The sequence below is a fragment of the Choloepus didactylus genome, chromosome Y, assembly GCF_015220235.1.
Source record: "Choloepus didactylus isolate mChoDid1 chromosome Y, mChoDid1.pri, whole genome shotgun sequence".
NCBI lineage: Eukaryota > Metazoa > Chordata > Mammalia > Pilosa > Megalonychidae > Choloepus > Choloepus didactylus.
In genome coordinates, this window is record NC_051335.1 from 12,932,515 (window position 1) to 12,949,230 (window position 16,716).

Sequence of the window (16,716 nt, forward strand, 5' to 3'; positions counted from 1 at the left end):
GGCAGCCTGGGGCATTACTCACCAGGGCAATGACAGTGGCACCAGCTCCTGCGCAGGCCACAATGAACAGGTGATAGGACAGGTAGAACTAGGAAAGAACAGGTGCTGACATAAGCTTCTTGTGCAGAACAAAGCAGCCTGCCCCCACTCTGGGGTGCTGCTTCACCTTTCTCCCTCACAAGCCTTCTCTGAAAAGCTGGGGGCAGGGGTGCTCTCCCTTCACGCCTGCTTCTCAACCCAGGCTGCTGCACCCCAGACCAGTTGAAGAGGAGCAGCCAGGGTCAGGAGACCCTGCTTTGACCCAGGCCAGAGGATGAACATACAAACTGAACATACAAACAGAGGGGAGGCGCTGGCAGCAGCTGTCATGCCTTCCCTTTCCAAAGGATGTTAGGATTATCTTAAATACACGAATTCTAACTAGGTTTTAGAAGCCAAAGTGTTAGGGGATATACTGCCAATTAAAGATGAACGAGAAATAACAGCAAATCACTTTAAAAATATAAATGATTAATAGTGGCCTGATTTATAGAAATTTGGTTTATGCTCAAATTTAGGGGAATCTTTTCTATGAAAATTAATTTACATTTGTTCTGTGACAAATGTTCTACTTTGAAAAACTTTCTGAAAGAGAAAGAACTCGAGGGATTTTCAGGGTTGTAGAATCGGGGTCACTCCCAAATGACTGCCAAAAGGAAAGGCTCTCCAATTCATTCTTATGCCCTTCACTGAATGGGTTGAACCATATGAAACTGCCATTTTTGTAAGTCAAAAATGGCTGAATAGCAGCCATGACGTGCAGTTTCGTCTTAAAGAGTCTACAAGAAAGCGCTTTTCCGAATGGCACCGTGGCCTCTCTGGCCCTTTCTAGCTGGGAAAACTGCTTCCTCCGCCTCCAGCTGTAGTGACTTAGGAACCTCCTGCCCCATGGCTTACCTCATTTGTGCTGCAGATGTTCTCTAGGGTGGAGCCATATATTTTTCCTGGGAAAGCATTCCAAGGAATGATACCTGCAAAGTGCATCCCAGTAGGACATTAACGCAAACCACAGGGCCTCGTGCTAGTAGGGTGCTTGCCACTTTGAGTGCTATTACAAGCTGCCGCTGACCCGCCTCTTGCACAACCAGCTTTGTGGAAGAAACAGGAAGCCCCACTGGGAGACAGGGCGAGAGCACAGGCCGCTAGTCCGCAAGAGGGTCACACAACCTACTTTTCCCCTGCAGACTATGCTTTGTTCAGTGCAGCTGATATTTGTAAAAATTGATTTTCAAAGCTAGGTTGTTCCTACAGCAACCTTATGGCCTATCGTTATCTGTAGTTAAACAACTGCAGGATGACCCTCTCATACAGCTCCACTCTGCATCCCAGATTTCAGCATGCTGAGGTCAGATAGGGGTGGCCTCTGAGAGGTGCTGCTACAGGAGGGGGTGTGTGTGATAAACACCAAACTTAAGAGTAGATGCTTAGAAACTTCTATAGTGATTTGGCAGAGTAATCTGTTGGAATCCCAGTACAGAATTGGCATTTGGATTTTGTATGTCTGTTTTTTAATTCATTTGTTTTGCCATTTGGAAACACCTTTGGATTGAAAATCAGATTGGAAATAAAGAAAAAAAAGCAAAACCCTGCCTGCCATTCACCACAGAGAATCAGACAAGCCCTCTCTGTGGTGTGTCTTTCACTGGACTTCTGAGCACTCCCATGCAGTGCTGCCCTTTTCCCCCTTTAATGCACAGATTTGTGCCTAAATATTCAACACAGCTCAGATGATACTTCTAGAAGGTAGGGAAGATGTTAAATCCCTATTCCTTTCATCCTAGGGAAGCTATTAAATCCTTATTCCTTTCATCCTTGCCATGGGCCAAGAGTAAATCTATGTGCTTCAAAGAAATGGGAAATGATTTCTCAAACTGTCAGTGAAGCTAGTGATTTCATGAATAGTGAGCTGGGCACATAGGAAGATCTAAAAAGAGGATTATTGACGACCAAAAATTTATGGTCAAAAAAAAGGGCCACCAATATTTATTTTTAAGGAATAGGGAAATGATCTAAATCTAGACATTCATTTCTGAATAATTTTTAAATTCAGATTTTTCATCTATTTTAAAGAACATTGCTTTGAACTTTGAATTAGGAGAAGAGCTGGATGGGCTGTTTTAGGATAGTTTTGTATTGTGCTGTAAGATAAGTTGTTGAGGACAAAGCCACAAAGGAAAAGCAAAAGCAGAAATGAAATAGTCCTCTCCCCAGAAAACTCTGAAAGGACAGTTATTTCCTCTTTGATTCTAATGAAAAGCTTTTTCTCATCATTTCTGCCAAGAACATGATTTCCTGCCATCCTGGCTAGAAGCACTAATTAAACTCCTTCCTAGGATGTTGCGTTCCCTCACTCAGCAGGGAAGGAGAGTCCCAAATTAATTGACAGGAGGAGCCAATGTCCCCTACTGTCCCACCCCATTGCTTCTTGAAAGGAGCCAGCTGTCACCTTAGTTGCCCATTGTGAGGATCCCATTCATTAGAAAGTAGGTTTGAACCAGCTGATGGCAGTGGAAGCCAGCTCTCAGAGAGCACCTTCGGATGACTTTAAGTACATCCAGTTTTGGTGTTTTTTCAATATATGTTAAGTTGAAACAATTGGTCATTTAAAGAAGGCTGATTTGAAGAGTTGGGTGTGCAAATTAATTGAATTATACAGTGCACATTTTTATTTTGGAGTAATGGAACTTTTCTAAAATTGATGATGAATGCACAACTATATGATACTGTGAGTTGCTGATTGTATACTCTGGAAGGACTATATGGTGTGTAACTGTATCTCAATAAAATTGCATTAAAAATAGCTGCTTTTACTACATGAAAATACAACAAAATCTTGACTGATACCTTTTAGCGACTAAAAATGTAAGTGGTGTTTCACTTCAGAAAACAGCATATTCAGGGAACAAGTCTAAAGTGTTCTGATAGAAGCATGCACAAACTAGATAGTGATGATTAACAAGACACCCACATAATAATTAGGGTCCAGACTTTTGCCCCAGAAGATAAAAAAGTAAGTGGGATGAAAAGGAGGTACCATATTGCCGGATATCCACGCAGATCTGCTCCACACCAGTGGTCCCGTTGGTCTGGGGTGACTTGATGACTTCACAGGTTGACCATATGTTATAGAACATAAACATGGGCACTGCAGAGAAACCGAAGACACCCAGCCAGGCCACTCCAAGCACATATGTGAGGAAAACGAACTAAGCCAAAATGAGAGGAAGAGGAAAGAAATCATTGAAACTGGCAAGGCCATTCCCTGAGAGGAACAATTATGTGTTTCTGGGAGCAGTACTGAATCCTTGGGGTGAACTCAGGATGACCAGGCCACAGTAAGGATGAAGGAAAAGCTGGCACGTCCCAGGGAGAGCAGAACTAGAAGTGGCAGCCGGGGATAGGTCTTCACACTCTCCCTAGCTATGGAATCTAGAGTATCAGTGCCAGGAGCGACTTCAGGGATGTTTTCTGTGCCCTCTCTCAATAGACAGGGATACAAGGCCCAAGGAGGTGGTATCGCTTGTCCAAGGTCACAAAGCTAGTCAGTGACAGAGCCTCCCACGTGGTGCTCTTTCGAAACATCAGTTCCGGAAACAACCATAGCATTGTCCTTAACGTGGGATGCCCTCACAGCCACTGAATTCTCAGTTTCTCAACAGTTACCTTCACTCTACATTCTGGGTGGGTGGGACAGTAGGAATGGCAAGGGCGACAGGAAGCGCTCCCTCAAAAGGAACTCTGCTGGTTTCACCATCTTGTGAAATTACTAAAAGCATCAGATGCTTGAGCCTCCATTAAAAGTTTAAAATAGCCTTAAACACACGCATAACACACAAGAAATCTGATGAAAAAGGAATCCTTTTCCTTTCCTCGTAAGGGGAACTGGGCTTTCTCTTTAGTAACACCATCAAGACTGGCCAAAGAGGCTCTGGTGACTTGTTGCCTTGGCAAGCCTTCCCTTGGCACACTGGTCAGGGCTGTGGAGGGGAGGACAGTGCCCAGTGGAGAGCCCCTCGCGGAGGCCTTGCCTTCCTTGGTGGCCTCAAGCCTTCAGTGTGGCTTCCTTGGTGAGCTCCTGAGTGAGGGCCTCCAGTCAGAGGTGCCCTTTGTTCCCCACAGCTGCCCTGACAAAGTGCCACCAATTGGGTGGCTTCAGCTATCAGAAATTTGTTCTTTGAGTTCTGGAGGCTACAAGTCCAGATCAAGGTGCTGGCCAGGCCATCCTGCCTCTGCAGTCCAGAGGGTGCAGGCGGGGGCAGGCTGGCCCTGGGGTTCTTTGACTTGTGGCAGAACTCATCCTGCCTCCATCACGTGGTTGTCTTCTGCATACAAATTTCCTCTCATAAGGACACCAGTGACACTGGATTGGGGCCCACCTAATTAGTCCCTAACAGGACAGGTGACAGCAAGGCCTACTGGCCAAGCAGGAGGCAGCTTTGCTGTCCCTGGCGGGCAGTGCATTGGACAAACCAGCTCCCTTGTGCTCCACCACCTCAGACACCTGTGCCTCTTGCAGTCAGTAGCACATTGCTCTAGCTTGGCATCAGCCCTCCCATCACCTCCATCTTTTTGACACCCCATGTGGCCCATCAGCTCAACAATCCTGGTGAGGACTAGAGTGCATGGGGAAGAAGTGACCAGTGACACGGACGGCAGGTGAATCGTCAGTGACGAAGAGAATGAAGACCCAGGTCCTCTCTGTCCAACAGCAGCTTCTCAACTTTTTAGAACCCTTTTTCTCAAATAAAATGTAACAGACAACAGCTAGAAGAGGGGGCATGGTGGCTGAGGGAGCCCCCCCGGCTTGGCGCTTTGGCACAGAAGCCCCCACGGCCTCCCACCCTCCAGCGTTCGAGGGAGGAGTGACAGGCAGGGGGGACCTGAGGTTACAGCAGTTCAGCTGACCCCAGGGGGGACGTCTCCCTGCCACTTCTTTAGTCCTTGAATGCCACAGCATCACTTACCTCTCCAGCTGTTCTTCCTCAGTTCCACTGAAGGTTCTGCCTGCCCAGGAGTCATTCATGGACCCCAGGGCTCTTTCCCTCCCCAGGCTGGAACCCATTCACATCCTCCACTCCGACATGGATAACTCGATCATCTCCGGCCCAGAGTGTTCTGAGAGACCCCACCCCAAGTATCTCTGTGACTGAAGAGGACTCCTAGGCATACTGCCTGCTCATCACACCCCAGAGGTCTAATGCTGAAGCCACAGTCCCCATCCTCACCCCTTTCCTCATCCTAGTGGCCCATGCACCCTCAGCTTGGTGCCCAGGCCCAAGACTTGGCACCCATCCCCTTACCCACCCATTCCAAAAGGGTCCGCCTCCCTCCCGGCATGACTCTGTCCCCTACTCTCCACCCACTGCGTAACCCTGGTTCACGTCTCCATTGAGGCTCACCATGACCCCGGCAGTCCCCCCTCTCTGACTTCCTCTCTCTCCTCCCTTCATCCACACCCCTGGGAGACGGTGCACTCTCTCTCACCCCACATCATCACATCACTCTTCTGCTCCTCTGTCTACAGACTTTATGTCTACACTAGCATCTGGCTTCTCTTTTCTGATCAGGTCCTTGTCCCCTCAAGTAGTGTCATCTCAGTTCCTTGTCACCGGGCTCTTCCCTTCCAGTGGGGCACACCATTGAACCCCACAGCTCCCCTCTTTCCTGGGCCCCTCTGCCCTGCTCATGTAGGTTCCTCTTCCCCGGGGTCCTTGGTGAGGCAGCCACCTCCACCACAGCCCAGGCTACCCGGCAGAAGATACTGAAACTTAGCAGAAACCAAGGGCCAAAGAGAAAGAGGCCGGGGCAGCACATTTCCACACAGTTCCCCTAGGTCTCTGGAACCAGCGGCTGTGGGGGACAGTGTCCACCCCACACATGGTCTCACCTGCCCCGAGAAACTTAACTCACGTAGCGCCGCAGACCCTTCCTGCCCAGGCTCACACTGCTGGCCATACAGAAGCATGCTGCAATCCGCGGCCCCCTTTAAGGAGGATTCACGTGGAGATCAGCTCTCTTGGTGTTTTGAGCCAGACTTCACATCCTCTCCTCACCAAGAGGGGGAAGCGCAGTCAGTGCTCAGCAGACAGCCCATGGCCCATGTTGATTTTTCTCGTGACTTCTTCCCCTGCACTGACACTCTTGACTTCCCAATTGTTTTCTTTACACCTGACTCCTCTCTCAAATGCCAGATCAAGGAACCAGCTGCTTACAAGATATTTCAATGTGAAAATACCACCATGACCTCAAATTCATCGGGTCACATTTCAAACACCATAAATGCTTCTCTCCTCCTAGCCTCTCAACCCCCCACTGAGTTTCCTTCTCTGATGCAGGACCTGTCAACCCTCTTAATTAGTGCTTTTTAAATTTGTCCTCCTCTAGACCAGGGGTCAGGAAACTTTCTCTGTGAAAGGTTAGAGAGGAAATAGTTTCCAACTTGCAGGCCACATCTAATATGTAAGCGAATAGGCATGGCTGTATGCCAATAAAAGTGTATTTACGATCACTGGAACTTAAATTTCATATAATTTTCACATGTCACAAATTCTTTCCCCTGCCCCCAACCATTTAAAACTGTAAAGAGTATTCTTAGCCCATGGGTTGTACAAAATATGAGGGGCTGGATTTGGCCCACGGGCCATAGTTGGCTAACCCCTGTCTTAGCCCATGAGTTCCATGAGAACAGGAGCCTGTGTTTTCATTTTTGCACTCCCAAATGACTAGCCAAGTCCCCAGCTGGGTGTGTGGTACAGTGGGTGCTTGGTAAATACTTCCAGAAGGATTGTGGTGATATATAATAGTACATGTAAATTATGGCCACAATCTGTCATCACAGACAAAAACTTAAGACAAGGATTGAGACAATATGGAAATGACCTTTCACAATGGGAATTTTACATTTGAGAGATCTTCAGTAAACTTAATGCCCATAGGTTGATAAGGGAAACATCTGATTTAATCTTCCAGCCAGAGATTTTAATTTACCATCCATAACATATAGAGGGTTTTCCTATTTCTAACTCTATGGTGGTAAAAACAATACTGTGTCATGGACCATTTGTCCACTCTCAATTCAATCATAGATTTTATCCAACAAAGAGAAATACATAAAAGTGTGTCTCTGAACATTTACAATCGCCGAAAGGTGGAAGCAACCCAAGTGTCCTTAGAGAGATGAATGGATACACAAAATGTGGTATACACACACAATGGAATGATATTTAGCAATAAAAAGGAATGAAGTTCTGATAAGTGCTACAACATGGATGAACCTTGAAGAGACCGTGTTGAGTGAAATAAGCCAAATAAAAAAAGAAAATACTGTATGATCTCACTTATATGATCTACTTAGAAGAAGCAAATTTCATAGAGACAGATAGTAAATTGTAGCTTACTGGGGGCCCGGGCTGAGATGGGGAGAAGAGGGAAATATTGCTTAATGGCCTCAGAGTTTCTGTGTGAGGTGATGGAGGTACTGGGGCAAGAGACACTGGTGATCCTGACACCATACTGTGAATGTGATTAACACCACTGACTGGTACCCTTGAAAGTGGTTAAAATGAGAAATACTGAGTTGTATATATGTTGCTACAATAAGAAGCTTAAAAATGATAGATAATAGTAGTATTAAGCATTGTCATACGGGAGCATTTAGACTGGGGATACTTAGCTCTCAACAGCTCCCTAATAAATTATATTGTATCCAGGGTGGGAAGAAAAGCATGGCTCTGCTGTGTGTCAGGCTGTCAGCCGTCAGGGATTAACACTCACCACTCCACTGATGCATCGGCCGCAGGCAGTGGTCTTAAACTCACCGTGCAGCTCCTTCACTGCACTCGTGGTGTAAAAGCCTTCTGCCAACAGAATGATCCCATACAAGAAGAAGGATGCAATGCCATAGATGATGTACTGCATCAGTTGTATTCTATGGAAAGGAAGAGGAGGTCCTGAAAAGTTAAATTCACTGCATGGCAAAGAAATGACCTAACTCTGGAGAGAGGAGTTTCCTTTGGGCAGGGGCAGGGGCCCAGTTGCAATCTTTTAATACTTATCCAAGTCCTGTGTGATGGGGAATTATAATGCCCACTTTGCACAGAAGTAAAGACTCACATTGGGGGGTTCAGTTATACATGCAAGGGCCAGCATTTGAGTTCTGGCCCAGGAGCCCCCACATTCTTTCCACCATATTAAAATGCTTCTCAGCCAGGCCAAATGTTAATGTTACTTGGACAAAACTCCCAAATAAGCTTTCAGGGCTTCTGTAAGGAGTAACTTGGGTAGATGTTTGTACAATGAGATCATTACACAAGCAATAGTGCATTAAGTAAGTTCATGGCACAAAAACTTAATTCACAATAGACATTGTCCTGTCAAAGCTGATGATGACCCAGGTAACTAGTCCTCAACCTTGGCTGCCCATTTGAATTGCCCAGGGAGGTTTAAACACTGGTACCTGGGTCCCACCTGCAGAGATTCTGATTTAATTGGTTTGGGGTAAGCCATGGGCATGAGGATTATTTAAAGCTTCCCAGAAGTTTGAGAACCACTGATTAAGATCATCAGCTAATTCAATCAATTTGCCTTTCCCAGATTTGTCTTGGTCATCTTCACACATACTTGACACACAACAGGTCCCTTGTCCTGGTCGATCCCTCCTGTAACTTTCCCCCGTTGCTCATTACTTTGGATGTCATTCAAAAACAGATTAAAAAGAAAAAAACAAATTCCCTAAGGGCCCTTCCAACATGTTTCCATTACTCCATAAAAATCCATTCATGTCTTTTTCTGACTGGTGAAGAAGTTTCTGACAATCACAGGAAACTAAGCACTGTGAAACTCTGGGCTTCAAAGAGAGGGAAAAAATGCTGAAGGAAACAAAGGGGAAAATATTTGAAGGCAATAAGCACATCGCTGCTGAGCTCGCAACCTCAAGAGAATCTTCATGCACGGGCGTTGTCGAGACTGTACTGAGAGAGATTCCAGGATGGAAAGTAAGCGACTTACAGCGAAGTCCTTTTTCTTCCCCTTTTCTGCACTGGAGGATACCCGCCACAGCTAATATGAACATACTGCTCCTGGAGACTTAAGAGTTGGCAGAACTCCTTGGGGTCTCCTATCAGCTCAGTGATGGTCATCACCTGTGAGAAAACTGGAGGGCGTCTGCTAGTCAGGAACCAAGCAACCAAGCTGACTCCCTTGGGTGTGACCACGGCAGCAGCCACTTACCCCCTTGCAGCAGCCTCCCAAGTCCACGGCTGCCCTGTGTGGAGTGTCCTGGCCAGTCCCTGGAGGGATCCCATCCCGGGTCCCAAGCACCCACTGCATCCCTAGCCCTTTCTTTTTTCCTTCTCTCAAGGACCTTTGGCCACCTGCATACAGTGTGCTTTCATTAAAAAAGGGGAGCACACCACAGTCTATCTGCACACGTGGTGGGGTGGCTGCCTTTGAAACCCATTCTGGAAGGGAAGTGAGTACTCACACTTCGCTGAGCAGGGTGTGGTCGCTGGTGTTGGTGGAGAAGTGTTGCTCAAGAATCACCACAGTGCCCGCGAGAGCCACATGCCCACAGTCACAGAACAAGGTGACCCCAGAGAAGCAGAGGATGGTGGCCACCAGGGAGGCATAGGGGATGCCCCCCAGACACTTGATGCAGCATTCGAAGCAGCCTGGGCCCAAAGAAGAGAAAACGCAGCTGTCACGGGCAAGGTGCCATCTGATCGCCCCAAAGAGCACACACCAGAGACATCTCAGCTTTTCCGTCCACCCTCTCATGCGCTGTGGTCAATGCCTCACCACCCCGGGGGCCAGCAGGAACGTCAGCTCACGTTCTGTGGGGAGGACCTTGAGGCTCCAAGAGGGACTATAGTTGAACTTGCCCAGGGTCTGCTAAGGTGGTTAGTGTTAGAGCAGTCAACTGGCAAACAGCTCCAGAGTAAGTCACAATTCTAGAGCTTCCTGATGGACAGGGCTGTGAGGAGCGGCTGTCAGTCCACTAACAAGGGCAGAAGAGTGGCCAGCAACAGTCACCTTTTCCCAAACCTCATCCTTTTGGGGTTTTGAGTACATCTATGTCTATGGCAGCCAGTGGTCTTTCCCAAGGTTTTGACCTCCTGGGCAACCAGAAGACTCAAGTAACTAATTGTACTGTGCTGGGCTCCGAAAAGATATCAATGGGGTCACCTTGGAAAGGTAATGGTTATTTTGGTGCCTAGTGCTGGGAAGTACGGTTACCAAAGATCCACTTAAGTGGGTCCACTTGAGTTTCACTCAACTCCACATCCCAAGTTAGCCCCACTCTAATAAAAGTTCTCCCACTAGGGGGCACAGTTTGTTTCTAGTTCCTCCGCCACCTCCCCGCCTTCCATGTGTCCCCAGCCCCAACACGTTCAGAAGAAGAACCCAGAACCGGTGGGTGAGATTTCAGGACTTGAAGAGGAAAAGGAACAGAAGAAAAAAAAATAGACAAATGAACATCCATGAAGTGAAATGAAGGAGAGAGATCTACTCTTAAATATGGAAGAAAAAAAAAGGGGCGAGTATGGTGGTTTCATTTGTACAATACACTTTTACTTGAGGTGTCCATAAAGACCTCCCCAGAGGGCAGAATCAGGTGACATCTTCAGTTTGGGGAGACATTTATTTTCCAGTAACACAGGGCTACCCTTGGAGTGAGGCCGGGACCTCTCCTGACTGCCCCCCATCCCCTGCCCATTTAGCTTATCCAGAGCCTTAAGTAAATGGGTTGTTGGGGAAATTGAACTTTAAATGCATTATGGTGTTTAACAGCAATCAAGAGCAGTTCATTACTTCTGGGCAACCACATTAAGGCAGTTACAATTTCTTCCCCCAGATCATGCTCACAGTAGACAAGGAATGACCAGCCAGCATAAAACACCCAAGACGGACTTTTCCATTTTAATGAGCACCCATCTTAGATTAGCATTTGCTTAAACAAACCCAGGCAGTGACTAAAAACTCTCATTACCAGATTTCTCTTCAGTTCATTGGAAAGTAAAAGATGTTAGGGCCTCATGAGAAAGCTGTGCTGCCTTTTATTTCAATAGATGACCAGCCAGTCTCAGGAACGCCAACTCCTCTAAAACGGATTTGTGAAATGACATCAAGTGGGAACCAGTTTACAATACCAGATCAAGTCCACAAGCAAGTCAGTACACTGAAGAGCTTTGGACACTTGAAAGATGTGAACAGGGGGGATGGAGTCCAATTCTTATTCTGTCATGTGACTCTGTGGGGGCTGGGGTGAGGTGAGAGGATGCACTAAAAGTCCAAACTGTTGCCAAGCTCCCAAACCCAGAGAAACTAAAATCTTGGGCCTCAACGCATCGCATTGTGTAAAGAGAAAAGAGAGCTATTTGTGTGTTGTATCACTCTCAACCCCCCCTCATTCTCAGCCTCTGTGGCAATAAAGACAAGGCAAATGCCCACTTGCCTGGCTAATGAAGTTGTACCTGGTCCTTATTGGGTAGAGTCGTGTGGCTTTGGGACTGTGGACTGTGATATGATAGCCACTAGCACATACGGCTATTTAAATTTAAATTACTTAAAATTAAATAAAATTAAACATTCCATTCCTTGATCTCACTAGCTTGATGGCCACAGGTGGCTAGCAGCTACTGTTACTGGACAGCACAGATCTAGAACATTCCTTCACTGCAGAGCATTGCTTTGGAAGATATTTTGACTTTTTTTGGTAACATGAGCTGAGTTCCAACTGGGTACTCCTTTAGATTTCATCAATTCAGTACTTTCTGAAGACCTACCAGGTGCCAAGCACCGCACTCAGCAGTGGAGATACAAATATGAAAGCAGACACCTTCTCTGCCTTCAAGGAGGTGAGTCCACTGCCACGGGAAGACAAGTGTTAAACAGAAATATGAGCTGCAAAGGCAGACATGCCCTGGCCTACCATGTCTTCTTGAGGATGGTGACCAAACTATCAAAGGACTTGCCGTGTGCCATGCAGTATCACCACAGGAGCATCCACAGCTTTCCCTCATTCTGAAAGGAAGTAGCAGCTAAGACAGTGAATGGAGTGTCTACTCTTTGGAGGAAGTGGACATTAACCAATTGGTTTCAGATGAGGTGTGCTCTGAGCACAAACAGTGGGGACCGACCTAGGTGTTTGTGGAGAGGCCACAGAAGGCTTCCAGAGCTGGAATCTGAAGGAGGAATTTCAGTGAATTGGGTAAAGGGAGAAAAGGATGGGTTAAGAGACAGCGTTCAGGGAAGCACGAACAACACAAACCAAAGCTCTGTGGCATGGAAGAAGGGAGAATACAGAGAGAACAGAGTGACAATGGGGTGGGCACTTAGGGCTTTCTGGGCTGGCTTCAGGATTTTGGACTTGACCCTAAGAGTTCTGTGAGGCCATTGAGCATTTTTAAGCACAGGACACAGACTAGGTTTAAAGGTCCTCTGCAGCTGACGTGAGGAGAGCAAAGTAGACGTGGAGGTGAGTGGGAGCCCACTGTGATAGTACAGGGCAAAGGTGACGGGCGCAGATCAGGGTGGAGGTGGTGGAAGTGGAAATTGGTGGGTCTGAGACATATGTAGGGCATAAAATGTGCATAACTTGGTGAGCATTTGATGGGGAGAAGCGGATGGGGAAGAGGAGGGACTGGTGAGCACCAAGAAGGACTCCAGAATTTCCAGCTTGCAGAAATGGATAGGTGTTGTGGCATTTTCTAAGCTAGGGTAGATGGGCAGGGAGCCAGGCTTTGAAGACAAAGACTTGAGTTTGGTTTCAGACCTGTTGAGCTTGAGGTGGGTGCTTCTACTATTAAACAGCATTTAAACTTTCAGAGGTCGAGAAAAGACATGAGTGACCCATTTATCAGTTCAAAGTGCTTTAGACGACAGGCTACACCGAGTGTGGCCCCTGGCCCAGCAGCAGCAGGTTCATCAGGGAGCCTGGGAGAAATGCAGAACCTTGGACCCTACCCCAGGCCTGGTGGATCAGAATCTGCATTTTATCGTGATCCCCAGGCAATTTGTGTGCCCTTGAAAGACTGAGAAGCCCGTTTCTCACCCTGAGTCGGTTGAAAGTGCTGCCTTGCCTTTGTGTTCGGTGGCGCCTGCCGTCTTCTCCCTGAGAAGTGGCCCACTGCGTAGGGCCACGATGCCACAGCCACTCGCCAATCAAATGGCAAGTTCCAAGGACTGCACTGAAGAAGAATCGAAACGTTCCAAGTTGTTTGGCTGTCTTGAAAAGACTACAACTAGAGTGCTGCTTCTGAGCCAAGCAAGTACTGTTAACCTTGGAATTTTTCACAAAGATGCTTTAGTGCCCTGCCTCAGATACTCCCCTCACGGTGCTGGCATTCCCACACAGATAAAGGAAGCAGATCTGGGTTCAGGCTGTTCCCTGTAGAAATCATGGCCAAGGAGGATGTTTCCAGACATGGGTGTGGTGTCAGCAGAATGCCCTGTTAAGAGTTTATGCTGGCTAAGGAAGGGCAATGCTTTCCTTGGTTACTCTTGCAAACCCACAGGTTGAATTTTCCCAAGCTCCAAATAGGCAATGACAAAGTTGGTCAACATGAACCAGAAAAGGCAAGCAAGGAAAGCATTTTTCTGATAACTGTGATCTACTCACATTCAAAAAAAAAAAAAATCAATGTCAGGCTTTCTAGCAGATTTTATCCAGAATTCTCACTACCACTCACCAAACCACAATTATTATTGGTCTAATACCGTGTTCAGGCCTTCACTTGGCTGGTCTCTGGCTAAAAGAGAATTTTAGGTTTTGATTCGCAAAATACAAAACAAAACCAAAAAACTCTAGTGTGCTTTAGCCTAAAATAGTTTCAATATAAACTGCACAGTAGGGAACAAAAAAATTCCCACCAGGGCCTCTAACTCTCAATAGCCATTCTATCTCCAGCATTCCCCTAGAACCTTTTGTGCAGAACAACAGAATAAAATCCGTTTTGTCCTCTGCCCTGCGGAGGCCATTGCCATGGCTGCGCATCCATCACAGCCCAGTGATTTGCCACCAGCTCCCTGTGATCCTGGCTGCGGATTGACCACTGACTCAGAAGCAGGGCCAGCGGGCCCAGGACACCGATTCTTGCCCAGGGAATGAATGTGATGGGGAGACACACACACACACACACACACAAACACACAGCCCTCTGCACATAGCCTTCTTTGCTACTTGACCATTTCTAATGAGCCAAAAAAAATTAAGAAGGAAAGAGAAAAGGAGCAGGAACCAAGCTTTGCAACTTTTGAACAAGCAGCCATGGGAAGACGGGGGTGGCTGGAACCCCACTTAAGTGAGGCTTGAGGGAACGTCCCAGCCAGAGGCGTCGCTGACTGTGAGACAACCTAAGCCCAGCAGTGGTGGTTCCCAATAGGGGTGGTGTTGCCTCCCACTTCCCACCCCATCTCTGGCTAACACAGGGGACATTTGCCCACATCTGGGGGCATTTTTGGTTGTCACAACTGGGCAGGGGTTGCCGCTGGCATCTGGTGGGTGGAGGGCAAGGATGCTGCTAAATGTCCGACAATGCCCAGGGTAGCCCCTCATGACAGGTAATGATCAGACCCCAAACAGTGCCAAGACTGAGCCTCCTTGTGCTAAGGTTACAGCATGTGACCCTGGTGATGCTGCCAAATTCTAAAAATAAAGAAATAAAAATGATTTTAAAATGCACAAGTTAACTCTACCTCGTCTTAAAAACATTATAGAGCAGGAGGTCTCCAACTTTGCTGCACATTAGAATCATCTGGAGAGCATTTGAAAATCCTGATGCCTAGGCTTCACCCCAGACCAGAATTTCTGGGGATGAGACTTAGGAATTAGGGTTTGTTTGTTTTTTTTTTTAAAGAGAGGCCCAGATATTTTCAATGAGCAGCCCAGGCTGAAAACCCACTTACAGAGCAGGAGTCAGCAAACTCGGGCCCCAGGGCAAAACCTAGCTCGCCATGGGTTCCACAGGCTGCAAACGGTTTTTACATTTTGAAATGGTTGAGGGCAAACTCAAGAGAAGAGTAACTGCTGACTTATGAAAAATATATGAAATTGAAGTTTCTGTGTCCATAAATAAAATTTTACTGAAACAGTCACACGCATTCATTTACATATTGTCCATAGCTGCTCTCAAGCTACAACTGCAGAGTTGAAGAGTTGCCACAGATCTTCCCTATCTGGCTCTTCACAGAGAAGTCAGCAGACCCCTGTTAGAGAGCAGTGGTTCTTCAACTGTAATACACACATGGGTCTCCTGAGGATCTCATTAAGATGCAGCTTCTATTTAGGCAGGTCCAGAGAGAAGACCGAGCTGCTTCATTTCTCACCAGCTCCCTGGTGACTGGATCCTGCAAGTCCACGGACTACCCTGCCCAGTGAGGCCACAGCACAGGGGGTCTCACAGGTGGTCTTTGTAGCCCTGGCAGGCCCCGAGACACAGCACAGCCGCTGACCTTAGAACCAGTCAGACAGCAGCACCAAAGCGTACAAAGCGTCGACTCATTCTTTACCACCACTTACAGTAAAAAAAATTTTTAATGTATAGAAAAGCCAGTGTTACTTAAGAACACCCTTGATGATGCAGCAAAAATGATGAATTTGGTGAAATCTCAACCCCTGAGTACACATCTTAATATGCCATGTGATGAAATGGGACGTGTGCATAAAGCACTGCTGCTGTGTATACTGAAATATGGTTGTCTGGAGGAAAAATTCCTGTGCAATTGTTTGAGTTGCAAGCTAAACTAGCACAATTCTTCATGAAACACTTTTTTTTTCTTTCTTTCCTTAAAAGAATGACAGAAAAACTCTAGTTATTCAGACGCAGGTTTTGGGCAGAAGTTTTCATGAAAATGAACCAAGTGAATGATCACTTCAAAGAAAACAATCGACAGTAATCTGTTGCCAGTCAATGTTGGAAAACTAGTATGTTCCATAGTGAGATCGACAGCTTCCCAACACTCGAGAGACCTCTTGATGATATCGGTGGTTTTATGAACAAATGTGATTGATATCATAATGAAGTGTGTCAACAGTTGGAAAATCTGCACAACTCAGAGAATGAGTATTTTCCAAGTGACTAGCATATGATGTTGCAAAATCATTCTTGAATGTAAGACCTACTCAAAGTGCAAGGTAGAACAACACATTTTAATGGAACAGAGTATAAAAAGTTCACTGATACGGTTTCTGATTCCATATTACAAATAAGCTTTAAAAAACCGCCACTTGTTGAATTTTGGTGTTTTATCAAGGAAGAATTCCACAATTATCTGCAAAAGATTTTAAGACACTCTTCCCTTCTCCAGTTACGTATTTGTGAGAGACCAGGATATCAAATCCATCAACCAAAACAAGATGCCCCTGGTTGAAGGCACAGGCAGATACGCAAATCCAGTTTTCTGATATTAAAACATGTTTAAAAGATTTGCAAAAACATAAAACGATACCACTCTTCTCACTAAAGTTTTATTTTGTTTGAAAAATGGTTATATTTCAAAACATTATTTATGTTAGCATGTACTGGAATTGCTATTTCAAATAAATACTTTAACAGTTATAGAAGTTTTCAGTTATAGTTTTAATACAGAAAACACTGATATAACCCACATAAGCAAAAACGCTTTTGGGGGTTCTCTATTTTTAAGAATGTAAAGGGGCCTGAAACCCAAAAGCCTGGA

The 16,716-nt window shown here is 46.2% G+C and overlaps 1 protein-coding gene across 4 annotated transcripts in view; it reads right to left on the reverse strand.

Moving 5' to 3' along the window:
• Window positions 1–16,716, reverse strand: part of GPM6B (glycoprotein M6B) — a 44,944-nt gene that overhangs the window by 4,532 nt on the left and 23,696 nt on the right. For all 4 annotated transcript variants that reach the window (XM_037822793.1, XM_037822795.1, XM_037822794.1 and 1 more), the window contains 5 exons: window positions 9,521–9,707; window positions 7,813–7,966; window positions 3,074–3,245; window positions 937–1,010; window positions 23–88 (listed from right to left, as the gene is read on the reverse strand). In XM_037822793.1, coding sequence (XP_037678721.1) covers window positions 23–88; window positions 937–1,010; window positions 3,074–3,245; window positions 7,813–7,966; window positions 9,521–9,707 — 653 coding nt within the window. The remainder of the gene's footprint in view (window positions 1–22; window positions 89–936; window positions 1,011–3,073; window positions 3,246–7,812; window positions 7,967–9,520; window positions 9,708–16,716) is intronic.